This window comes from Rana temporaria, chromosome 1, assembly GCF_905171775.1.
Source record: "Rana temporaria chromosome 1, aRanTem1.1, whole genome shotgun sequence".
Classification (NCBI taxonomy): domain Eukaryota; kingdom Metazoa; phylum Chordata; class Amphibia; order Anura; family Ranidae; genus Rana; species Rana temporaria.
In genome coordinates, this window is record NC_053489.1 from 436955740 (window position 1) to 436982351 (window position 26612).

Genomic DNA, 26612 nt, shown 5'->3' on the forward strand with positions numbered 1-26612 from the left:
CTGCACCTCTGGACCCCTTTACATCACATAGCCCCCTGCACCTCTGGACCCCTTTACATTACACAGCACTCTGCACCTCTGGACCCCTGCATGTTACACAGACCCCCTTCAGTGCAGACACCCCCTCAGTGCAGACACCCCACCCCCCTTAGTGCAACCCCCCCTCAGTGCAACCCCCCCTCGGTGCAACCCCCCCAGTGCAACCCCCCCCTTAGTACACCCCCCCAGTGCAAACCCCCTTTAGTGAAAACCCCCTCAGTGCAAACACCCCCTTAGTACAACCCCCCCCTCAGTGCAAACACCCCCCCTTCAGTGAAATCCCCCCAGGTGCAAACACCCCCCCCTCCCCATTCAGTACCTCAGATCATCGCAGGCAGCGCCAGGGCACATGGACAGAAGGTCCCCTCGGCCCCTCCCCCTCTGTACACACAAACAAAGAGGAGGGGGCTGTGCCTGTGTGCCGACTGCCGAGCACCGCTAACAGCCCGTGGCTGTGAGAGGAGGTGATGGATGGTGCTGCGGTATCACCCCGCAACCCCCCCTCCTCTTGTACCGCGGCGCTCGGTGCTCCGATTCCGCGGCGCTCATCGCTGCAGTCGCGGGGGGGAGACCCCCCCCCCCCCCACGTCAGCTAAAAAAAATATTTTTTTTTTTTAAATCGGGATGGTGTCAGCCCTCTAGCGGGTGTCACCCGGGTGCGGACCACACCCCCCGCACCCCCCTAGCAACGCCTCTGACGATACCACAGAGGATGTCACTCCTGTCCAAAAAAAACATTGCTGCATGTTTACCGTTTTGCACAAGAGCACCTGGATGTTCCACAGCAGTACTGGCAAAATATTCTGTGGACAGATGAAACCAAAGTTGAGTTGTTTGGAAGAATCACACAACACTATGTGTGGAGAAAAAGAGGCACAGCACACCAACATTAAAACCTCATCCCAACTGTGAAGTATATTGGTGGGGGCATCATGGTTTGGGGCTGCTTTGCTGCGTCAGGGCCTGGACAAATTGCTATCATCGAAGGAAAAATGAATTCCCAAGTTTATCAAGACATTTTGCAGGAGAAATTAAGGCCATCTGTCCACCAGCTGAAGCTCAACAGAAGATGGTTGTTGCAACAGGACAACAACCCAAAGCATAGAAGTAAATCAACAACAGAATGGCTTAAACAGAAGAAAATATGCCTTCTGGAGTGGCCCAGTCAGAGTCCTGACCTCAACCCGATTGAGATGATGTGGCATGACCTCAGCACACCAGACATCCCAAGAATATTGCTGAACTGAAACAGTTCTTTAAATAGGAATGGTCAAGAATTACTCCGGACCGTTGTGCACGTCTGATCTGCAACTACAGGAAACATTTGGTTGAAGTTATTGCTGCCAAAGGAGGTTCAACCAGTTATTAAATCCAAGGATTCACATACTTTATCCACCTGCACTGTGAATGATTACACGGTGTGTTCAATAAAAACATGGTAACATTTAATTATGTGTGTGTTATTAGTTTAAGCAGACTGTGATTGTCTATTGTTGTGACTTAGATGAAGATCAGATCACATTTTATGACCACTTTGTGCAGAAATCCATATCATTCTGAAAGGGTTCACATACTTTTTATTGCAACTGTAGGTGTAATATACACTTATAATATACTTTCGAATATAGAAAACATATTATAGTGCATTTGTATAGTGCAGCATTGTGACTGGCGGTGTAATTGGTTACTGCTGAATTTTTGCCTCTTTCGCTGCGTTACCTCTGCTACACACATTAAAATAAATTCCTGAAAAAAAAAGTTTCATAACTGGTGCGATAAACCAGTGGCCCCCCAAAATGACAGATTTTGTTATATACCTTCTTCCACATATACTGCGCTTCTCTAGAGACTTTTGTTGTCACAGGGTCATTTAAAAAATGACAGGCAGAGGAAGAGGCAGGCCCTTCCGCAGGGGTGGTAGGGGTAGGGCAGGAGCACCAGGCCGGAGCCAAAGTGGGAAGTGGCACAATGTTTGTTCGATTACGTCAAAGGACGCACCAGACTTGGTTGAGTGGCTCGCCACCAACACCACCACCACCAACATATACCCTCCGCTTGAGTCACAGGAATTATTTTTCGATCCATCAGAAGACATTTCAGATGCGCAGCCATTCTTGGCATTGGATCAGGAAGAGGAGGTAGCAACAGCCGGCACTCAGCAGTCTGACAACAGTACCCAGATCAGCCCAAGGAGGTTGGTGCACGCTGTTGTTGCCTACTCCGAGATCTCTATTGTTAGTGATGGGGAAGGTGACGTCAATGATGATGTGTCTACAGACGTCACGTGGGTGCCCACAAGAGAGGAAGAGGAGGGGAGTTCAGAGGGAGAGATGGACCAGCATATAGGGAGGAGAAGCAAGTCGAACTTGCATTGCACAGAAGGAACAAACCAGACTCCGAATGTACCAAGAGCGAGCCATCAACCATGTACGGTCACATCTGGCGCTCCCAGGACGCTGGCCCATGGCTCCACAGTGTGGGCTTTTTTAATGTGTCTGCTGCAGACAATAGTGTTGCCATCTGCAGCCTTTGCAGTCAACGCATAAGTCGCGGTAAGCCCAACACTCACCTAGGGACGACCGCCTTAAGAAGGCACCTGGCCTCCTATCACTGAGCCCAGTGGGAGAAACGCCATCAGAACCCACAAAGCCACACTCCAGGCTCTCACCGTCCAGTCTCTTCTCCTTCCCCTCTATGCTCACAATTGTCCTCCACTCCACCTTCCATCATGCCTTCCTCCCGTTTTTCTGCAAAAAGGCAGGCTTCCGTGGCCCAAATGTTCGAACATAAAAAACGATGACGCCGGATAACCCTCTTGCCCAACGGTTGACCGCTGGCTTGTTGAAACTGATAGCCCCCAACTACTGCCATATAAACTGGTGGACTTGGAGGCCTTTCGAAAATTTGTGGCCATTGGAACACCACAATGGAAGGTCCCAGGAAGGAAATTTTTTTCACAGAAAGGCATCCCAGAGCTATATGGCCATGTTCAGCGGCAAGTGAATGCATCTCTGGCACACAGTGTCAGTGCCAAGATACATCTGACCACAGACACGTGGTCTAGCAAACACAGGCAGGGAAGGTATATAACTTTCACTGCCCACTGGGTGAACCTTCTGACGGCTGTCAAGCATGTAACCCGTGCCACCCATGTAGATTTGGTTTTACCGCCACGGATTACATGCAGGCCTGCCTCCTCTTCTTCTTCTTCTCCTCCTCCATCCTCCCTCTCCTCCTCGGCTGACTCCTCATTTTCTGATGCTACCGTCTCTTCCCCTGCGCTGCCCAATTTTCCCAGAACCTTTTCGACATGCCAGGTGAGACGTTGCCATACTGTGCTGCGTCTGTTGTGTCTGGAAGACAAGAGCCACACTGGTCCTGCACTCCTTTCAGCTTTGCGTTCACAGGCAAATCAGTGGCTAACACCGCTCAATTTGACAGTTGGTAAATTGGTGTGCGACAACAGTGCCAATCTGCTGAGCGCGCTGAAACAGGGCAAAATTACACACGTGCCATGCATGGCACACGTCCTGAACTTGGTCGTGCAGCGATTCGTTGCCAAATACCCTGGGCTCCAGGACGTCTTGCGGCAGGCCAGGAAAATCTCGGCCCATTTCAGAAGATCTTACACGGCCATGGCTCGCCTTGCTGACATTCAGCGGCAACACAACCTGCCCGTCAGACGTCTTATTTGTGACTGCCCGACGCGATGGAACTTAACATTGTATATGCTTGATAGGCTGCTCCAGCAGAAACGTTTAGTTAACGACTACCTGTACGAACTCTGTGGCAGGACAGGTTCTGGGAGCTTGGTTTTTTTGCACCGCACCAGTGGCTGCTCATGCAGACTTCTGCAGCTATTTGATGAGATCACCAAACTGGTTAGTCGCAGCCAGGGCGCCATCAGTGACATCGTACCTTACGCCTTCTTTCTGGAGCGTGCATTGCGTTGTGTCATTGATCAAGCCGTCGAGAAACAGGAGCAGGAAGATGAGGAAGTCGCAATGCTGGATGAATTCCAAGGGGGGGCTACTCCACCTGAGACAAGTCAACGGGAGTCTGAAGAGGAGTCAGAGGAGGATGGTGTCGGGGCGGAGGAGGAGGAGCAAGAAGAGCATGCTTTAAACCTTTCTGGGATCCCTGGTGTTGTCCGTGGATGGGAGGAGGAGAACGAGGACGACATTATCCTGGATGATGAGCAGGAGCCAGGCCAGTACATCGCTTCCCGTTTAGTGCAAATGGGGGCCTTCATGCTCCAGTGTTTTAAGAGGGACCCCCGTATAAAAAGCATAAAGGGAAGGGACCAGTACTGGGTGGAAACATACTTAGACCCCCGGTACAAACAAAACATGGTGGAAATGTTACCACCATCACAGAGGTCTATCAGAATGCAGCACTTCCAGGCCTTGTTTCGAGAAATGCTGCATTCTGCTTTTGTGTCTGCTGGCAGAGGAATTTTCACTCACAGAGAAACAGTTGCGGGTACCAATCCAACAGCGCCTGCAAGAAGAGGGCGGTTTGAAGATGTCTTGATCACTAATGATATGAGATCATTCTTTCAGCCGACCCATCGACAGCTGTCCTCCGGATCCAGCATCAGGGAACGCCTAGACCGTCAGGTGTCTGACTACATTGGGTTAACGGCCGATGTGGAGGCACTGAGAAGTGATGAACCCCTGGGTGTTCAGGCTTGACCTTGGCCAGAGCTTGCACAATTTGCAATGGAACTGTTGGCTTGCCCCTCATACAGTGTCCTGTCCGAAAGGACGTTCAGCGCAGCAGGGGGGGTCGTGACCGATAAGCGCACTCGCCTAGCTCACCACAGTGTTGACTACCTCACATTTATAAAAAAAAAAGGAATGAAGCATGGATCTTGGAGGAATTCAACACATGTGACCAGTAGACCATGTTTCATTCAAATTTAGGTGAACGCCTGTGGGCTAATTTTTTGGGCCTGTACTGGCCGACACTTTTTTCTGTATCCGGTGAATGCCTAATGTACCACCAGCCACAGAATACAAGGTTGTTTGCTGTCCGGCGAACACCTGTAGCCATGGGCTAATTTTTGAGGCCTGTAATTGTCGACACTTACTTCTTTTTTTCGGTGACTGCCTAATGTACCACCAGCCACAGAATACAAAGTTGTTTGCTGTCCGGTGAACGCCTGTGGCCATGGGCTAATTTTTGGGGCCTGTAATGGCCGACACTTACTTCTGTATCTGGTGAATTCCTAATGTTCCACCAGCCACAGAATACAAAGTTGTTTGCTGTCCGGTGAACACCTGTGGGCTAATTTTTGGGGCATGTAATGGGCAGCACTTTCTTCTGTATCCGGTCAATGCCTATTGTACCACCAGCCACGGAATACAAAGTTGTTTGCTGTCAGGTGAACGCCTATGGCCGTGGGCTAATACTATATGTACTCTCAAAGTACCTGAGCTATATTGCCTCTCATACGCAATTAATACTTGTTACTACGAATACTATATGTACTTTTAAAGTACCTGAGCTATATTGCCTCTCATACATTTCTATTAGTTGCCAGTACAATTTGTGTATTATACGTCTATTCTCAAAGTACCTGAGCTACACTATCTATTGTATGCAATTATTACTTGCTACTACAAATACAATTTACTACGTGCTTGACAGAAGTATAAAATACTTATAGGCCTTGTCCTAATTGTTGAACATGTTCGCTCTAACTTTTCTATGCTAGGAGTTGATGCTATTTCATAGCATCTCCCCTAGTGGCCTAAATACATCTCTACATGCTAAGGTTGATATGATGTAGAGAACCCCCAAAATCCTGTTGCTAGGAGTGACGCCTGGGGTCCCCTATTGACCTTAAACTAATTTTAAACGCTAAGCCTTGGTCGCATGTTGTAATGCGTCCATGCTTAGTAGCTCAAAGCCTTTCTTTATGTGACACAGAGATGATGTATAGATCCCCAAAACTCCTGTTGCGAGGAGTGACGCCTGGGGCATATTACTGAGTTGTCACATAGAGAATCGCATTGAATTCCTTGCTAACCGCAGTTGTGGTTCACTCCGTTCACCAGTGCTGTTACAATGCCTAATGTACCACCAGCCACAGAATACAAGGTTGTTTGCTGTCAGGTGAACGCCTGTGGCCGTGGGCTAATTTTTGGGGCCTGTAATGGCCAACACTTCTGTATCCGGTGAATAGCTTAATGTACCTCCAGCCACAGTATACAAAGTTGTTTGCTGTCAGGTAAACGCCTGTCGGCTAATTTTTGGGGCTTGTAATGGCCGGCACTTACTTATGTATCTGGTTTTTCACTTAATACTTCTGGTAGGTCAGTGTCCATGTTGTGGGACTATTTGTGCACAGCTAGTATTTTGTAGTTGCAAATATGACCTGCAGGTTTTTAATATTCGCCTGCCATTAAAGTCAATGGAGCCCGCCGTGATCTTGCGGTTCGCAGACATTTGCTTAGGTTTGCGGTTAGCGTTCGCGAACCGTCCCGTCGGATGTTTGTCCATGACTAGAAATGAATGGGCGCCGCTTTCAAAACGCCTTAAAAGCGCTTTGAAAGAAGCTCTTAGCGTGCACTTTTAACCCCTTCTGGGGGGTTAAAAAGCACAGCCGACGCCTGCATCGCCCCAGTGTGAAAGGGGTCCAACAACCAGGAGCCAATGGCTCCCGATGCAGCCGAGACACCAGCCAGTAACCAAAGCCAAAAAGGTCGGGGACCACTGATTTACAGGACAAAGCCACCAGCTCAGACATCACGCTTTGCAGAGGTGATTGCAATAAGCAACAAAATGTTGTGAGTGTGTGTGGAACAGGGAATGTATCCCTTATACAGGTGATACTCAAAAAATTTGAATATCGTGCAAAAGTTAATTTATTTCACTAATGCAACTAAAAAAGTGAAACTAATATATGAGATAGACTCATTACATGCAAAGCAAGATAGTTCAAGCCGTGATTTGTCATATGTTATGATTATGGCTTTACAGCTCATGAAAACCCCAAATCCACAATCTCAGAAAATTTGAATATTGTGAAAAGGTGCAATATTCTAGGCTCAAAGTGTCCCACTCTAATCAGCTAATTAAGCCATAACACCTGCAAAGGGTTCCTGAGCCTTTAAATGGCCTCTCAGTCTGGTCCAGTAGGAATCACAATCATGGGAAAGACTGCTGACCTGACAGTTGTGCAGAAAACCATCATTGACACCCTCCATAAGGAGATAAAGCCTCAAAAGGTAATTGCAAAAGAAGTTGGATGTTCCCAAAGTTCTGTATCAAAGCACATTAATAGAAAGTTATGTGGGATAGCCGCAGCCTGGAGAGGATTGTCAGGAAAAGGGCATTCAAAAGGAGTGGACTGAGGCTGGAGTTAGTGCATCAAAAGCCACCACACACAGATGGATCTTGGACATGGGCTTCAAATGTCGTGTTCCTCTTGTCAAGCCACTCCTGAACAACAAACGTCAGAAGCGTCTTACCTGGGCAAAAAAAACAAAAAAAAAACAGACCTGGTCTGTTGCTCAGTGGTCCAAAGTCCTCTTTTCCGATGAGAGAAAATGTTGCATCTCATTTGGAAACCAAGGACTCAGAGTATGGAGCGTTACACACTGCAAGATTCTTGAAGTCCAGTGTGAAGTTTACAGTTTGTGTTGATTTGGGGAGCCATGTCATTCAGGGTCAACGCAGTCATCTACCAGGAGATTTTGGAGCACTTCATGCTTCCTTCTGCAGACAAGCTCTATGGGGATGCTGACTTAATTTTCCAGCAGGGCTTGGCACCTGCCCACACTGCCAAAAGCACTAAAACCTGGTTCAATGACAGTGGGATTAATGTGCTCAATTGGCCAGCAAACTCGCCTGACCTGAACCCCATAGAGAATCTATGGGGCATTGCCAAGAGAAAGATGAGAGACATGAGACCGAACAATGTAGAAGAGCTGAAGGCTGCTATTGAAGCATTCTGGTCTTCCATAACACCTCAGCAGTGCCACAGGTTGATCGCTTCCATGCCACATTGAGGCAGTAATTGCTGCAAAAGGGGCCCAAACCAAGTACCGAGTACATGCTTATACTTTTCAGAGGTTCAATATTGTTCTTTGTACAATCCTTGTTTTATTGATTGCATGTAATATTAAAGTTTTCTGAGATTGGGGATTTGGGGTTTTCATAAGGCTGTATGCCATAATCATCACAATTATGACAAATCATGACTTGAACTATCTTGCTTTGCATGTACCGAGTCTCTCTCATATATTCGTTTCACCTTTTTACCACTTCAGCCCCGGACCATATTGCTGGTCAATGAACAGGCCACTTTTAGCGTTTCGGCACTGCGTCACTTTATTTGACAATTGCGCTGTCGTGCGACGTGGCTCCCAAACAAAATTGGTGTCCCTTTTTTTTACCACAAATAGAGCTTTCTTTTGGTGGTATTTGATCACCTCTGCGGTTTTTAATTTTTGCGCTATAAACAAAAATAGAGCGACAATTTTGAAAAAAAAAATGAATATTTTTTACTTTTTGCTGTAATAAATATCCCCAAAAATATATAAAACTATTTTTTTCCTCAGTTTCGGCCGATACGTATTCTTCTACATATTTTTCGTTAAAAAAAACGCAATAAGCGTTTATTGATTGGTTTGCGCAAAAGTTATAGCATCAATAAAAATGCCATAAAACTATGCCTTATTTTGCAAATATTGTTTTTTTTACTAGTAATGGCGGCGATCAGCAATTTTTATCGGTACTGCGACCTTCGGGCGGACACATTTTTGGGACCATTGGCATTTTTATAGCGATCAGTGCTATAAAAATGCCACTGGCAGGGAAGGGTTTAACACTAGGGGGCGAGGAAGGGGTTAATTGTGTTCCCTGTGTGTGTTCTAACTGAAGGGGGGGGGGGTGGGACTGACTAGGGGAAATGACTGATCGCCGTTCATACATTGTATGAACAGCGAACAGTCATTTTTCCCCGACAGGACTGGGAGCTGTGTGTTTACACACACAGCTCCTGGTTCTCGCTCTGTAACGAGCGATCACGGTTGCCCGGCGGTGATCGTGCGCCCCTATTGGCTGATTCGCAAGATGCCGTAGATCTACGTGATCTCGCGCAGGGGAGCCAAACTGCCGCCGTATAACTGCGGCGGCTGGTCGGCAAGTAGTTAAGTTGCATTAGTGAAATAAATTTAACTTTTGCACGATATTCAAATTTTTCGAGTATCACCTGTATGTTCAAAGGGAAGATTTGGAGAGCCAAAAGACCCAAAATTCTAATCCCATGGAGTTACTGGTGATTGCAGAAGGGAAGCCACATGAAAGATACTCTGTACAAAGGTCTTAAAAAAAAAAAAAAAAGCTAGCGATTTCGACCTAAAATCCAAATCACCAGTGCTAAAACATGTATACCTTCCATATGCGTTATTTTCTAGAGGTCGGCCGATATGGGTTTTTCTCTGGCTGATGCCAATATTTAGAAATTGCGGCGGCCGATGGCAGATATATGATGCCGATTTTTTTGGGCCGATATGTTAGGCCGATTAAAAAAAAAATTTCCCCTCCATCTCATAAAATCGAACAGTTGGACCCCTTTCACACTTGGGTGTTTTTTCAGGCGCTTTTGGGCTAAAAATAGCACCTGTAAAGTGCCTGCAAAATGGCTCCCCTGCAGTCTGTGTGAACGCCCGAGGGCTTTCACACTGAGGCGGTGCGCTGGTAGGACGTTAAAAAAAAATCCTGCAAGCAGCATCTTTGGAGCGGTGTACTCCTCCACCACTCCTGCCCATTAAAATGAATGGGCACTACTGCAGAAGCGCCTGCAAATCGCTTCTGCAGCAGTGCTACACAGGCGTATTTAACCTCGTCATCAGCCGCTATCTGGGTTATAAGCGCCCCAGGCCATCTTTGGTAAGGGAAGCAGGCACAAAAACAGGTAATCAAAACTTTTGGACGAAAAAAAAACGGGCTAACTTTACAATTTCGTTTTTTTCATTCATTAAAGTGTATTTTTTCCCCAAAAATTGCATTTGAAAGACCCCTGAGCAAATACCGTGTGACAAAATATTGCAACAACCGCTATTTTATTCCCTAGGGTCTCTGCTAAAAAAAAAAAATATATATATATATAATGTTTGGGGGTTCTAAGTGATTTTCTAGCAGAAAAATAGGATTTTTGTACTCACCGTAAAATCCATTTCTCTGAGTTCATGGATGGACACAGCAGCCTTTGACCTTAGGGTTATATCAGCTTCCTTCCAGGAGAGTTAGGCAGAAACAAAGGATTTTAAAGTGTTAACAACTTTCCTCAGTGCAGCTCCTCCCAGGGGGCGTGGCTCCCCGGGTATAACCCACACCCTGCTCTAGCAGCCCAAGTTCGTAACAAGCAGTACAAACAAAGGAGGGCTGGGTGCTGTGTCCGTCCATGAACTCAGAGAAATGGATTTTACGGTGAGTACAAAAATCCTATTTTCTCTTCCGTTCATGGACGGACACAGCAGCCTTTGACCTTAGGGACGTCCCCAAGCAGTGTCAAAAAATTTCAAGGGGTGGGAAAACAACACCGCAAACCAAACTTCACCCCAAACAAAACCGGAGTTACTCAACGGAGGAACTCCAACCTTAAACGAAGGAGGCATCAGAAGATGCACTCACATCCACCTTGTAAAATTTTGAAAAAGTGTGGACTGACGACCAGGTCGCTGCCTTACACACCTGTAACACAGAGGCTCGATGTCGCAAAGCCCAAATGGCACCGATCACCCTGGTCGAATGCGCCGTAAACTGAAAGGGAGGCGCCCGCCCCTTCAGGGCATAGGCCTGAAGCACAACCTGTCAGATCCACCTAGAAATGGTGGCCGACGAGACGGCCAGGCCTTTTCTAGGACCAGTCACCGACACAAACAGTGATTCCGACTTCCGGAACGGAGCCGTAGCCGATAAGTACACTGGAAGGGCCCGAACCACATCCAGGGAATGTAAAGTGGCCTCCTTTGGCCGAGGACATAAGGATGGAAGAACAATGTCCTCATTAATGTGAAAAGCCGAAACGACCTTTGGGAGAAAAGAAGGCTGGGGACGCAGCACCACCTTATCCTTATGGATGACTAAGTAGGGGGCCTTGCAGGACAAGGCCGCCAGTTCAGACACCCGTCTGATTGAGGTAATCGCTACCAGAAAAACCACCTTCTGCGACAGAGTCAACAAGGGGATCTTCCGAATGTCCTCAAATGGAGCGTCTTGAAGCACAGAGAGGACCAAAATCAAGTCCCATGGGGGCAGTGGAGGGCGCACAGGAGGGGCCACATGCCAGACCCCCTGCACAAACGTGCGCACCAAGGAGTGCGCTGCCAAGGGTCGCTGAAAGTAAACAGCCAGAGCAGAAATATGACTCTTGACCGTACTTAAGGCGAGAGCCTGGTCCACTCCCCGCTTCGAAAACAGCAGAATCCGGGACACCACGTGTGCGGCACTTCATCTCCTCACACAGAGATGTAGGCCTTCCACGTACAATGGTAAATTATCCTAGAAGTACACTTCCGTGCATGCAGCATGGTAGAAACCACTGAGCCCGATAGGCCCCGGTCCTTCAACACCTAGCTTTCAACAGCCACTCCGTTAAAGCCAGCGACTGTAAAGCAGGATGGAAGATCGGACCCTCCATACTCCGGGGAGGGTCATACCCCGGAGATCATACTCCGGGGTAGACACCAGGGGACGTCTGCCACAAGACGCACCAGGTCCGCGTACCAGGAGTGGCGCGGCCAATCTGGGGCGATCAGGATTTTTGGAATCCCTTCGGCTTCCACCCTGCGCAGCAGGCGAGGAAGAAGCTTAAGAGGAGGGAAGGCGTAAATTAGGCGATAGTGACCCCAAGGTGCCACCAACGCGTCTGCCCACAGGTCCCTCGACCTGGCCACGAATCGTGGCACCTTCCGGTTGAGATGGGACGCTAGAAGGTCCACGTCTGGAGTGCCCCATTCTTGGCACAGACTCTGAAACACCTCCAGGTGGAGAAACCACTCTCCTTGGTCCAGAGTTGTGCGACTTAGGAAGTCGGCTTAGGATGTGCGCGACCTCCGTCGCTGCAGCTGAACTCTGTGTGCCTCCCTGATGATTGACGTAGGCCACGGCCGTGGCATTGTCAGACTGGATCCTGACTGGTCGGCCCTGCAGATCCAGGGACCACCTGGCAAGGCACAGCTTGATTGCTCGGAGCTCCAGAATATTGATCGGAAGGCGGGACTCCTCCTGAGTCCAGTGCCCCTGGGCTGACTGGGTGCCCCAAACGCCCCCCCAACCAGAGAGGCTGGCATCCGTCGTGACCACTGTCCAGCGGCACGGCAGAAAAGGCTTCCCGGTGACGTCAGCCACCACACCAGGGAAGACTTGACCAGATGGCTCAACTGAATCTGGTAATCCAGAGAAGACGGAAGCTTGTCCCAACGTGACAGAATTTTCTTCTGTAGCTCCCTGGTGTGGAATTGGGCATACGGGACCGCCTTGAAAGAGGCCACCATCAGACCCAGAACCTTCATGCAGAATCGAAGAGACAACCACTTCTGGGTCGACAACTGCTTCACTGCAGGGTCTTCAGTTTCTCCGTCGGGAGGAACACTCTCGCCTCCGCGGAGTCCAGGACTAGTCCCAAGTATTCCAGTCTCTGGGATGGAACTAACACGGACTTCTGGATATTCAGAAGCCAGCCGAACTCTTGGAGAGTCTGACATGTGATAGACACGTCCTCTTCCAATTCTGAGCCTGAGGAAGCTCGCAGGAGAAGGTCGTCCAGATATCCCACAATAGCAATCCCTCGCTGCCTCAGCAGGGCTAGTATCGGGGCGAGCACCTTGGTGAAAACCCGCGGTGCCGATGCCAGGCCGAACGGGAGGGCCACAAATTGAAAGTGGTCCTCCCCGATCACAAAGCGCAGAAATCTCTGGTGCTTTGTGCATATGGGAACATGTAGGTACGCGTCCATGATATCCAAGGACTCCAGAAAGTCTCCCTGATGGAGTGCCGCTATTACCGAGCGAATCGACTCCATCCTGAATTTTTGCACCTTGACAAAACAATTGAGGGCCTTGAGTTCCAGGATTGGACGGACCCCTTCCTTCTTGGGGACCACGAACAGATTGAAGTAAAACCCCTGAAACCGTTCCTGCGAGGGAACTGGCACAATCACTCCTCTGCCCAGGAGATCCTGGACAGCCCCTGACAGGTCCTTCCGGCAAACCAGAGGAAGCTGGAGGTTGGAAGGAAAGAATCTGTTTGGCGGACAAGAGAGAAAATCTATCTTGTACCCCGAGGAAACTACTTTGCAAACCCAAGAAAGAAGAGACCTCCACCGAGCCGCGAATTCGCAAAGCTGGCCCCCCACCGGAGACGCGGGCGGGGGAAGACCTTCATGCAGAAGCAGGCTTGTCCGCAGGCTTGTTGGGCTTGCAGTACCAGGTGCGCTTCTGCCCCGCAGCGGGGGCCTTGGCACCTTGCACACCTTTTCCCACCGCACTGGGCGCACAAAAAAAACGCTTGGGAGTAGGAAAGGGGGGCCCTTGCTTACGGCGAGGCTCCTTGCCCTTCACAGACTGTGGGAGCAACGTGCTCTTACCACCCGTGGCATCCTTAATGATGTCATTCAGGGATGCCCCGAAAAGCCGTTCACCCTTAAAGGGCAAATCCACTAAGGCCTTCTTTGAGGACCGGTCCGCAGACCAGCATTTCAGCCACACAAGGCGGCGCAGTACCATCGCATAGGCGGAGGCCCTGGAGAGCAAGGGAAGCGTATCCAGGACCGACTTACAGGTCTTGGAAGCATCCTGTGCTCCTGCAGCAAAATCTTTGCCCGTTCAGTCAGCGTCTGCGACACCAGAGTCCCGGCCAAAACCGGTCTCACAGCCGAACCCACTACTGTGAACATGGAGCGGGCCACAGTCCCCACTCTCCTATCTGCGGGGTCCTTAAAGGCAGGAGCCCCTTCCACAGGCAACGTGGTTGCTTTGCTCATTCTGGACACGGGAGGGTCTACTGACGGAGTAGAGACCCACTTTTTTAAAAAGTCCTCCTCAAAAAGATAATGGGTCGCAAAGTATTTTGGAACAGCAAAAACTTTTTGCGACGCATCCCATTCCTTGTACAATAATTTGTCCAAATAAGGAACACAAGTAAACACTTTTGTGGTGCGCGGTGGTTTGCGGAACCCACACATCTGGTGCCTCCGCCAGATCCTCCAGTTTCAGAAATAAGAGCTCCAACAAATTCCTCATCAGCAACTGACCCTGAAGCAGAGTCATCCTCACTGTCCGCGTGGGTTAAGCCCGCATCATCTGACATGACAGAACCAGAGCCAGATGCAATAGCAGGGCCTGATTCTGTGTCAGAGACATCCCCAGAAGCAGGCTCAGGGAGGGGGCGCTTTTTACCCCCCTTATGGCCACTAGCCGCTTCAAACCTGGCGAGAAACGCCTCCAGGACAGCCGACATTGCCTCAACAGTTTCAGGCTCCATAATGCCCCACGGAACTGCAAGGCAGAACCACCCACCGGTCACCTCCTGGCTGCTAACAACAGAGGTAGAGGCCCCCCAGGGAACTCACCACCCCACCCGGTGCAGCGTGAGCCGAGAAAAATCTGAGGTGTGCACAAAAGCTGGCTGTGCTGCGTCTGTCACCTCAGGGAGATTTGCAGTCTTTTTGCAGCGCTAAAACCGCCACAAGAGGCCAATAGAAATCCAAGATGGCCGCCGTATGAGGGGAAAAAACCACCATAGGACTACAGGAAAAAGGCCGCCGAGCCATATAAACCACGACCACGGCAAAATGGCGGCCGTTGCACAGTTTAAAAAGACCCCCAGCGCAGCACACAGTACATACAGCGCAGCACACAAACACCTGTACTGTAAAAAACACAGCCCCCGCTATACACACAGGCCCCGGTGGTAATAAAGAGACCCCAGAAGGCCCCCCCCTCACAGCCGCTACCCAAATGGGGGAAGGAGGGAGAGGAAATAAGGGAGAGGAAAGCAGGGAGAACCCTCAGTCGACCTCCCAGGGGAAAACACCAGCCATACCACCTTACCTGAGCAAGGGGCCACTACTTACCTGTCCTGCGACCACCGGCTGGAGGTATCCCAGACAGAACCAATGTCCACTAACGGCACGGCTGTCGGCCAGACACACTGTGACAAAGCCATAGAGACCGGTCATTTGTGTGCCCTGGAACATGTAGTTCCCTGGCCGCCCCTGGAGCAATGGGGACTGTCGTGGACGACCCAAAGCTGAGTTGAGGGCCGGCACACGCTCGATAGCCGAACATGGGGGGGACTACAAGAGTCAAGACCCAGCCGGCAGTTGACAGAAGAATCTCAGGATCCAAAAATGCAGGAACAAACCATTTAAAAAGCGAAAAAAATCTCCAGAGTACAGGGACTCTAGAGGGCCTGTCCTCTCCTGACATTAGGCAGAAAAAAAACTGGGGCTGCTAGAGCAGGGTGTGGGTTATACCCGGGGAGCCACGCCCCCTGGGAGGAGCTGCACTGAGGAAAGTTGTTAACACTTTAAGTGCTTTGTTTCTGCCCAACTCTCCTGGAAGGAAGCGGATATAACCCTAAGGTCAAAGGCTGCTGTGTCCGTCCATGAACGTAAGAGAAATACAGGATTTTTAATTGTAAGCAACAAGTGTCAGAAAAGATTTAGTCTTTAAATGGTTAAACTGAGAACTTCTACACAGAGTTCAGTTCATTGATAAGTAGCAACATTGTATTATTTCTCAAACTGGGCAGGCTGCCCAGAGACAAGTAGCTCCACTGGAAACTTCAGGCAACTTGCACATTACTTCTGTATCATAAAAGTCAATGCAAGTCGCGCTGAAGTAAATCGGCTTTTTTTTTTAAAAACAATCGGCCGATGACGATTAATTAAAAAGTGCCAAAAATCGGCCAATATATCGGTCGACCTATATTCTAGTCTACTCTTTAGCATTGTGGCAATCGCCGATTCAGAGATGCTTCTGTCCCTCAAAGCCTAGGCTTCCAAAAACCATACTGTTAAAGCCAAAAATTGTGACGCCTGATGGGATGTCTGCCAGAAGTCTGATCGTAGAGTACCGTATCAACCTGGGCAAGTCTGAGGCTGAGGATCACCGCAGTGCTCTCAATCTCAATCCTGCAGTGCCTGCAAGGAAGTAGTTTAGGGAAGGCATAGATTAGGCTGTACTAATCCCTTGGAGCCACCAGGACATCCATTGTTTCTACCAGAGAATCCCTGCATCTACAAACAAATCTGTTCAGTTTGTTTTTGAACCTGGGGGCCAGGAGGTCCACATCTGGCATCCTCCACTTGTGACACAGATCCTAGAATGCCTCTGGGACCTTAGGGAACATTCCCACCTGATCCAGGTGCTGTCGGCTGACAGTCTGCTTGCACATTGTCCACAACAAATGCCAGATAAGGCTGGAATGTGACATTCTACCAGGGGAGAGAGTTCTTTTTACATCTCTTGACCTGACAAGACTTCTTAACCTCCCTGGTGGTATGATTCTTTCTGGTTTTAGGTGCTAAAAGCAGTACCATTATTTTGCATGGAAATTTGGCGCTTTATATTGTAGGCCTGTAATTCTTAGGAATAACACACTTAAATCTGTCCAAACAAGAGTCTAGTAGACATCCCGGGTATGAAAGTTTAAACACAAAATCATAAATAAATAATTATAATGTATTAATAAAAATTATTAAATATAATCAAATCAAAAACGCTGAAATTTGCTCAGTTGCAGAATTGTCGCGGTCATTACTTTCAGTGTTTGATGAATTTCCCCACAAATCGCTATCGCTCAATTCTGCAAGTGATTCCAATTTATTATCGCTGTTTTCTAGCTGGTCTAAAACCACTTTTTGACATAAATGGACACTTTTTGGTTGTTATGGACAATCTCCAGTTTCCAGGCAGAAAGAACAGTTTTTATAATATAAAACTGCATGCAGGACACTGGACAGACCACTAGGGATGTGTAATTATTTGATACAGAACTGAAATATTACAGTATACTGTAACTAATACTGTTACTTTTTAGAATTTGGCGCCAAACTCCAGTCCTTGCGTCACGCTGCTCAGAAACTGAGTTTGGTGGCCCTCGGCAGTCACCAGTGTGTGAATTGAGCGAGATGACAGCTTGCACACACAGCAGGGACACATCGCAGGATCCAGGGACAGGGCAAGTAACTTCCCCTGTATTCTGCAATGCGATCCCGAGTCTGGCTCGGGGTTACCGCTTTTGGCATGTAAAATTCCCCCCTGAGCCAGACTCCGGAATACCGCTAGGCAGGTTAATGGAAACTCTACACCACTCTCAAGGCAATGTCTGACAGAATCCTAGCCCTCCAAGCAGAATGCCCAGAGTTGCAGCGACAGACAGATTTTCTGAATTTCCAGAATGTTAGGAAAATAGATTGCTCAAAATGTCCACATCCCCTGTACCAACAAGGAATGACTCCAACAGTACCTTGCCAAAAAATAGCCATCAGAACTTATACCGCAGCACACTGCGGCCGAAAGCCAAATCCTCGGCTGCTCGAACATCCACTTGATAACATTTTGTGAACGTATGCACTGAAGACCAGGTAGCAGCCTTACAAATCTGAGCCACCGATACCTGATGGTGAAAAGCCCAGGAGGTTCCTACACCCCTGGCCTGAATTATCAATTGTCGGATCCAATTGGAAATGGAAGCCTTGGGAATTGCCTACCCCTTCTTCGGTCCCCTTGGTAAAACAAAAAAGGAGTCTGATCCTCGGATCTCCACATATCTAGACAAATAAACCTTGACTGCCCGGACAACGTCCCAAGAATGCAGTCGTCTCTCTTCAGCCAAACGAGGCAGAGAGGGTATAGAAAAAAAAAAGGCAAATTAATGTCCTAATTTAAATGAAAGGCCAACACCACTTTTGGCAAAAAGGATGGAACAGGTCATAACACGACCCTGTCGTGGTGAAGGATCAAGTATGGTGCTCTGCATTAAGGGCCGTCAACTGCGACACCCTTCTAGCCAAGGTGATAGCCATCAGGAAGGCTAGCTTGCGTAACAAGTCTAATGGAATTTTCTGCTTCTGTAACACAGACAGCACCAAGTTCCAGTTCCAAGGACACATAGATGACCTATTTGAGGGGAAGCAAGAGAGTTGCCCCCTGCATAAAGGTTCAGACTAATGAATGGGATGCTAAAGGCCTTTGTGAGAATACTGACAAGGCCGAAATCAGACCTCTGATTGTACTTAAAGCCAATTTAATTTCCACAGCTGACTGTAGAAAAGAGAATTCTCCCAATCACATATTTCAGAGGATGCCATTTTCTGGCTTCACACAAAGCTATACAAGTCTTCCAGACCTTATGATAAATCTTTTTAGTGACAGCTTTTCTAGCATTCACTAGGGTAGGCACTACTGGTTCTGAGATGCCACAGTCTAACACCCTGACTTCAACAGCCATGCTGTCAAATTTAGAGACTGTAAATTGGGGTGGAATATAGGACCTTGAGACAGTAGATCGGGGCGACGTGGAAGCGGCCATGGCCCATCTATTGTCAGTCTCACAATCTCCGGGAACCAGGGCCTTCTGGGCCACCAGAATGACTGGAACCCTTTTTCTCCGAATCCTGCGCAACAAATGTGGAAGGAGAGGGATCGGAGGGAAAAAATAAACCTTTAAAAAGGGGGACCCCAGATTATATTATATATATAAATAATTTTCCTTCCACGTCACAATTATGTGCCACTTTGTGTTGGTCTATCTCTATCACATAAAATTCCCAAAAAATACATTTACGTTTTGGTTGCAACATGCCAAAATGTGGAAAATGTCAAAGGGGATTTATACTTTTTAAATGCACTGTAGTCCATTGACACATCCTCCAGCTCAGTAACAAAGCAAGTACCTCAGCTTTGACAAGGAGCTGGAGCAAGAGGCTGCTGGAGCCTGTGCATTGCACCCGCGATCCACTGATCACAGTTACAATGCTTTGCAGGCTCATTTGAAAAAAAAGGTATGCACACTTAGTAGAGGTGGCGTTAGCCTTCATGCTGGAATTTTTTTCTATATTGTACCAACCCCAAACACTACCACAGGAGACAATGGGTTGATCAACCACTGCTGCATACAAGTGCTAGGCAGGGACAAGGGTATGGCACTGCCTAAACTGGTATACAGAAACACCAGAACTAGATGGCGGAGAGGGGTTCTCTCCAACCCACACTTTGTGCCGGTTAACATCATAAATTGCAAAAGAACATACCAAGTGCTCCTATGCGCATCACAAGCATAGCAATGTGGTGCGATTTGAACCCATCCATTTTGATATGGGCTGAAATGCACTGGACCACACCATATGAGTAGTGCATGCACTACTTTGAAACTTCTGTACCATGTTATCCAGTGCAGACAAAAACGCACTGTGCCTGCAACCTGCATTTGGGGTGTCGCCAACACCGACACCCGCTACAGATCGCAACTGCAGTGTGTTTTTCCTGGACTGCATTCTGGTGTGAACTGGCCTTTTGAAGTGTTCATGGGGTATGATAACCACACTGTAACGTGCCTATTTACCAAGCATATTAACCACTTGCTTAAACCCTGTTCCTGCTCAGAGCAATTTTCAGTGCTCTCACACTTTGAATGACAGTTGCACAGTCATGCAAAACTGTACCCAAATTAATTTTTTATTATTTAATTTCACACAGATTCATTCTGGTGGCATTTAATCACTGTTGGGTTTTTCATTTTTTTTTTTAAGAAAAAAAGACCGAAAGTTTTGAAAAATAAATTAAAATAAACTGTTTCATTGTTGGTTATAAAGTTTAGAAAACAGGTAATTTTTCTCCTTCATTGATGTGCGCTGATCAGGCTGCACTGATTAGCATTGATGGGTGGCACTGTTGGGCAAAGGTAGGTGGCACTGGTGGGCACAGATGAGGCAGCCGCGGTTCTCTGTGTGAGGGACCAATGTCCCTTTGACAGAAGCTGGTGATCACCTCCCCCCACCCTAATGCAGACAGCATGAGACCAAAAAAAAAAAAAAAAAAAAAAAAAAAAAGATTACCGATCTTCTGTTTACATCACATGATCGGAAAAAAAATGGAAAGCTGCGCCAATAAACAAAAGTACGAAGTACAATGGTTGCAATGACATCCAGAGGCTGGTATGTCAAAAGCAATACACACTCAGCAGACCAAGCCAGAAGTGTCCAGATTGAAATATTAATGAATTAAATCCCAATATAACATCCAGATTAAAAATGCACAATCTAGTAATCAATAACTAAACCGCAGTGGGCTAATCTAAAAATGACAGTCTACAAAAATGATATTGAATGACAAGTTGTATGTAGAATATATCAATAAGAAGTGCAGTTCCATGCATATCACCCGGTGAATCACAAACACGGATAGAGGTGCCCACCACCATATTAAGATGTCTGCTCACCAGAAATCAAGTATAAACAGCAGTCGGCTGTGACCCAGCCTTTAATTTGCACGTGTATACCAGAAGAGTATCAGGACCAGGATATAAATCAGTAGAACACGTTCCTTTCAGTCACAGACAATCCATGCGGCCAATAGAAAAGCTCAAAAGGAAGGAAGGACACAGACCATAGCGTAATAACGTAGAAGTTATATATATATATATATATATATATATATATATATATATATAAAAAAAGGTAGTAATAATATACACTTGCATATATTTGCTACAGCATGGTGACGTCAGAACTGGGTGCGATGTTCTGAAGTCACCACGCTGTAGCAGACGACGGGCTTCTGTATGTGTCGGCTGGCAACTATTTTATGCTGTTTTTAATCCAAATATATGCAAGTGCATTACCTTTTTTTATATAAACTTCTACGTTATTACACTATGGTCCATGTCCTGCCTTCTTTTGAGCTTTTCTATTGGCCGCACGGATTGTCTGTGACTGAAAGGAATGTGTTCTACCGATTTATATCCTGGTCCCGAAAGTCTCTTGGTATACACGTGCAAATTAAAGGCTGCGGCTGGGTCACAGCCGACTGCTGTTTATACTTGATTTCTGGCAAGCAGACATCTTAATACGGTGGTGGGCACCTCCATCTGTGTTTGTAATTCACCGGGTGATATGATTGGAACCGGACTTCTTATTGATATATTCTACATGCAACTTGTCATTCAATATTTTTGTAGACTGTCATCATTTTTAGATTAGCCCATTGCGGTTTAGCTATTTATTACTAGATAGTGCATTTTTAATTTGGATGTTATATTGGGATTTAATACATTAATATTTCAATCTGGACACTTCTGGCTTGGTCTGCTGAGTGTGTATTGCTTTTGACATACCAGCCTCTGGATGTCATTGCAACCATTGTACTTTTTTATTGGCGCAGCTTTCCATTTTTTCAATTTACTTATTTGTGTGTTATCCCACTAGTGCTGCTGCCTTTTGTTCTTTTTTATATCTGAGCGCAATCTTTTTCTTGTTTATACATCACGTGATCAGGCTGACAGTTGATCACGTGGTAAGGGGAAGAGTCTCATAGTAAGGTTTTACTAAACACATGTCAGAGTTGCAAAGTTGTGCTTGGGCATTAACATTTGTTTTACCCTTAGTGCAGATTCACACAGGGGTGCCTTTAAGGCCGTCTGACCCTGAAGCTGCCCCCACAGCGCGACCTCAGCACGTCTTGCAAATAGAAGTCAATGCAAGCCCCTCCGAAGTCATTCCAAAGTAGTACAGGAACCCTTTTTTAAGAGTCGCTACCAATTAGAACGGTTTTATTGTACTGAATGGAACGCAACTTGTCAGGTTGACAAATCGCTCCTGTGTAAATCGGCACTTAGGCGTGAAGGGGTAAAGACCGGGACCTCCTCCACCGGGAGTCTTATTAAAATGGGAAACAACCAGATCAGCTGCCAGAGAGTCCAACTTTTGTAGAATTCTTCAACCATGGAGTACTGGTGAGCAAAACACTTGGCTGGCAAAAACAGCTTCTACATGTGAGACAAAATCAGCATATATCACATAAGTGGGGGTACACTGTAAAGGACTTGGGAATTTTAGTTGTCAGCTATAACCCAAAACCAGCGACTTTAGAGGAAGAGAATTCTGGCAGCTACCACGTCCACCAGGAAACTCAGTGTTCTTCTGCCTGTGTTTAGCTTCCATAAAGCACATACAGCAGCTTGTGCTTGATGGAACTATCTCATCAGTAACAGTATCTTGTGTTGTAGTCCCTAGAGTGAAGGTATATTATGGGGTGCTCTGTATGAGGCACCCATTAACTACTGCAGCTCTCTTGCACTCATACCAGAATTATTACTAGGTGCTTGTTGTAAAACGACTGAATTCTGAGATTATATTGGGCTAAAGAGTGCAGAATGGTGACAAAAAAAGTGTAAATATGCACTTCAATTATCCAAATATTGAAGACAAAAAGGGGATCTACACTTTTTCAAAGCAAACAAGGATTGGACAACTGAAGTGAACATTTACACTGTGTGAAAATTCTTAACTTGTTTAGCAAATCAGCCTCAGTATGTGCTTGCTGGTTGTAGTGTTCTGATTCACAATTACAATGTTTTCATATGATTCCAGTGTACCAAGAAAAATACATCACTTTTTGTGCTAGTAAAGTAAATAGTCAAACGCTTTAAATATAAAGAAAACACTAAATACATAAAAGTTATGCTTATTAATAGTTTAATGTATGAAGGAAACATCCAGATTTCTGAATATGAAGGTACATCTCACATTAATTTAAGTCTACATAATGTAGAGCCTCTATACTGACATATTGAATTCTCTGCTTAGCCATTTCTGTTATGTAAACAATTGTACATTTATTTGCCATTCTAAAACTTCAGAATCAGTTATGTAATTTTGCTAATTTGTCTGTTTGCTCAGAAGCAGTTTACAGTACTAAAACCAACCAGCCAGCCAAACAGCTTCAAGGAAACAAAAAATAAAGTTATGTTTATAAACAAAAGAAAAAGGGAAAAAAGAAAAGCAAAAGGTAAAAGAAAAGGAAAATAAAATAAAGGTGGGAGAAGGCTAACTATAGTGAGATTCATGGTGATGAGAACTGGGCTGTCACAACGGTCACAGAAAAAGGTCAGTTAGTAAATTCTTTTGCAAAAAGCCTACACACTTCAGTCAAGCACATCAGTAGAATGATCTGGGAGTATGTAATCTCTTTTTGCCTCTGTGGGATGAAGGTATCTGTGTTTGAATTTCCTACTCGCTGAAGGATTTTCCATGCTGGCGACACCATCTAAATCAACCCATCTGGTTCATGTGTACACTGTTCATGTGGGGAGTCCAGGTTCCAGTCCATACCTAGAAAGAAATTGGACATTTTTAATGAAAAGCTTTAAACAGAGTTGCAAACATGTAGTACAAATTTCATAATATCATACGGAGAGGTCAGTTACCAAAGTAAAGTGAAACTAAATTCCTCTTGAAAATAATTGCTTGCAGGCAGATTTTTATTGCAGAAGATACTATAGGAATTTTGACTTTGCTTTAAATTCCTCGTCTTGGAGTACAAGACTTTTGGTCATAGACCATGTGTTATTTGCTGCGCCTTATAAGCATGCCCTTTGACGATAAATGCCTATTTGAGGAATCCCTTGATAAATTCATCAAGGAAGTTACTGGGAGAAAGACTGTCACTTCTATGACCAACTGCCACTACTCAGCCAAAGGAGTCTTCCTTCTCTATTCAAAGGTCAACTTCACAACTATGGTCTAGTACCTCCTGTTGTCACAAGCCTTGGATCCCCAGGTCCACAAGCTTTACTCAAAATGAGAGGGGTGGTCTTGGCCACAATACAACCTTGTTGCAAAGTATAAGAAAATGCTCTACAGAAAAGGGCCGCAAGTTCAGGGGTTTATGAGAGACATGGCAACCAAAGAGGCTACATTGCTGGAAGAATCTATAAGAGAATATCCCCGATAGGTTAAAAAGGCAATTTCAGCAAGGCAAAGAGACCCAAATTAAGGTCCCAGGGAAGCACATGGTGCTGCAAAGGGGCCCTCACATTAGCAACATCTTGGAAAAAAAGCTTTTAACAAGGAAGTACAAAGCCAAAATCCTTTAAAAAAAGATGGATAAGGCCTATAGGCTACCAGAGAGCGTTAAGCGTTAGACTATTTAAGACATGTGGCGACATGCACCCACTTTGGGCATCTAGTGCTGGAAAGACATGACTGCTCTGAGATCAAAGATATTGATGGGGAGTTTGGTTTCCCATCTTGGCTATGTTCCCTGAATTGTCAAAGATTGAAAGACTTCTATACAGACACTTTCGTCTGTTGTAAGAACACTGAAATTGCAGGGAAGGAAAGATTTTTCCCCACTCCACCAGGACAAGGAAATTCTTGTTTGGCTGGTTAGGAGCATGAGTAAAGTCCAAGGGGAAAAATATGCTGAGTCAAATGTATAGTTGGCGTGTTCATGAGTGAATTAGGCAAAAAAGGTACCGCTTCCAAGGAGGCAACCATTGAACCCAAAATGCTCATTGCAAATCTCATTTTGGGATTTCTCTTGGATTTCAGTTGTCAAGCATGAGCTCCTAAGAGGAAGTTTTTTTGAAAAATTATTTTGCTTGGGGAGGTATCCAGGATTAGACCCAAGTACTCCAGGCGTATGTTGAAAAGCAGATTTATTGAAATTGATCACCCAGCCATATTTTTGGATCAGCTGGGTGCTAATCAATGTTAGCAAATCTTGTGCAGCTTCTCCCAACATTGCCTCAACAATCTCTTAATTCCCTTCCGATTCTGTTCCCACTAGGACTGGCATATTGGGCTCTGAATCGGATTGAAAAAAAAGTAGAAGTGCTGGGGTTCTTTTGAGCCTTGGACAAAGATAGTTGTAATAATGTCACAATCTATCCAAGGAATTGTGACAGATGCAGAAAATTCTGTTTTTGTTAAGTTGGTCATTTGTTGGGTGCCTGAAATAAAGCGCCACTTGGCCAATCCTGATGCAAAGCAGTTAACGTGCGTGTGCAGTCATTTTAGTTTGTCAGACGTTTAGTGCCCATAGGAACTTGTTTGGCTAAGGAGAGTCCACTACTGGTCTAGTCTAGTACACACTGTGCATTGATTAGTAAAGTTCGGGGGAGAAAGCATATGGCACAAGCCCCTAAGTTTGCATCTCAAAATGCAGAAAGTGAAACATTTCTCTGCAGGATCCTCCTTTTGTGTTCACCTCACTCTCAATATATTCCTCAAAGTTTAGGAGGATCAGGGTTAGACTTTAATAGATTCAGGTGGTGGAAAGGTATGACCTACGCATGTGTTTTACATTTTTATTATTTATTTTTACACTGTCCATTGTTGTTTTGCTTTCATTGCCATCGCAAGAAATGTACACATCTCTTGCAATAATACAGGTACTCTCTATGGAAAGACAGGGTGTCTATAACCCTCCTGCCGCTTCTAAAAATGAGCCAAATCCGCCGTTCGGAACACTATCAGAAAGTCCAACGTTCAAGGGAGAAATACAGAGGTTAAGGCATCTAGCTGCAGCCCTAACTCCGGTATTAAACATCAAAGTGTTTTCCCATTTAGGCGGTCGACAAGTGGTTAACCAGGTCAATAAAGACTTAATTTAGAAAGCAGCTTGTAGTACTTCATGCACAAAACTAAAATCAGAGGAGGCTTGAATATCCACTTCATAGAACCTCAAGACACGTGAACAAAAGCCCAGACGGCAACCTTGCAAATCTGAAAACCGTGTGCTTCTTGGGCTTTTCAGCGTCAAGCTTCTAACATATCTAGTGGTTTGCGCTCCAACAGGAAATGGAGGAAACTTACTCTTCAGACTATAAGCTTGAATGATGACCTTTTCTTGATGTTCACATAAACCAGAAAGTCTCTCTGGTAAAGGGAAGTGAAGATAGACCTAGTGGATTCCATCACATTATTGAAGACAGAGCCTTGAGATCGGAGATGGGGCAGATGTCTCTTTGGATTTGGGAACAAAGGACAGGTTGGAGCAATATCCTGGGGTAATGATTCCCTGGTTCAGAAGACCAGATAGGGCTCAACTGAGATCTGCTAATCTAAAGAAGATTAAAAAGTAAGAAACCAGGGAGGGTGCATGTAGAAAAACTCCAATATGTAGCCCTGGTATATAACCTACTGCATCGAAGTGTCTTTACCCCCTACTCCGTAAAATAGGGATGGGCCTTTACTCCAAGGAAGGCTTGTTGAGTATTTGGAAAATACTTTGAGACCCAGACCTTGCAGGTGGACTGGGAACAAAGCTTTGCAGGAGGTGGTCGTGTCATGGAGAGTACTGGAGTGGAGAAACGGAAGGAATTTTTATAACAGGGGAGAAGACTTTACAGTCATCCACAAATAACTGGCTGGTTTAGGCCATCAGGTCTTGCATGACTGAAGAAGCCCATCAGAGGGCAATAAGTGTATAGAGGGGAGGAGCCAAGTCCGTGATATCACGCAGCCACCGCAAGAGTGTGTCAGTGGTGAGCGAGTTGACACAAGAGATAATCTGATGTATATGCAAATTTTTAAAGGATATTTTGTA

General features: G+C 46.2%; 1 protein-coding gene across 9 annotated transcripts in view; it reads right to left on the bottom strand.

Moving 5' to 3' along the window:
• Window positions 1-22739: 22739 nt before the first annotated feature.
• ANKRD17 (ankyrin repeat domain 17) overlaps window positions 22740-26612 on the bottom strand; it is a 181005-nt gene continuing 177132 nt past the window's right edge. For all 9 annotated transcript variants that reach the window (XM_040326262.1, XM_040326280.1, XM_040326244.1 and 6 more), the window contains one exon: window positions 22740-23392. In XM_040326262.1, coding sequence (XP_040182196.1) covers window positions 23333-23392 — 60 coding nt within the window. In that variant the 3' untranslated portion in view covers window positions 22740-23332. The remainder of the gene's footprint in view (window positions 23393-26612) is intronic.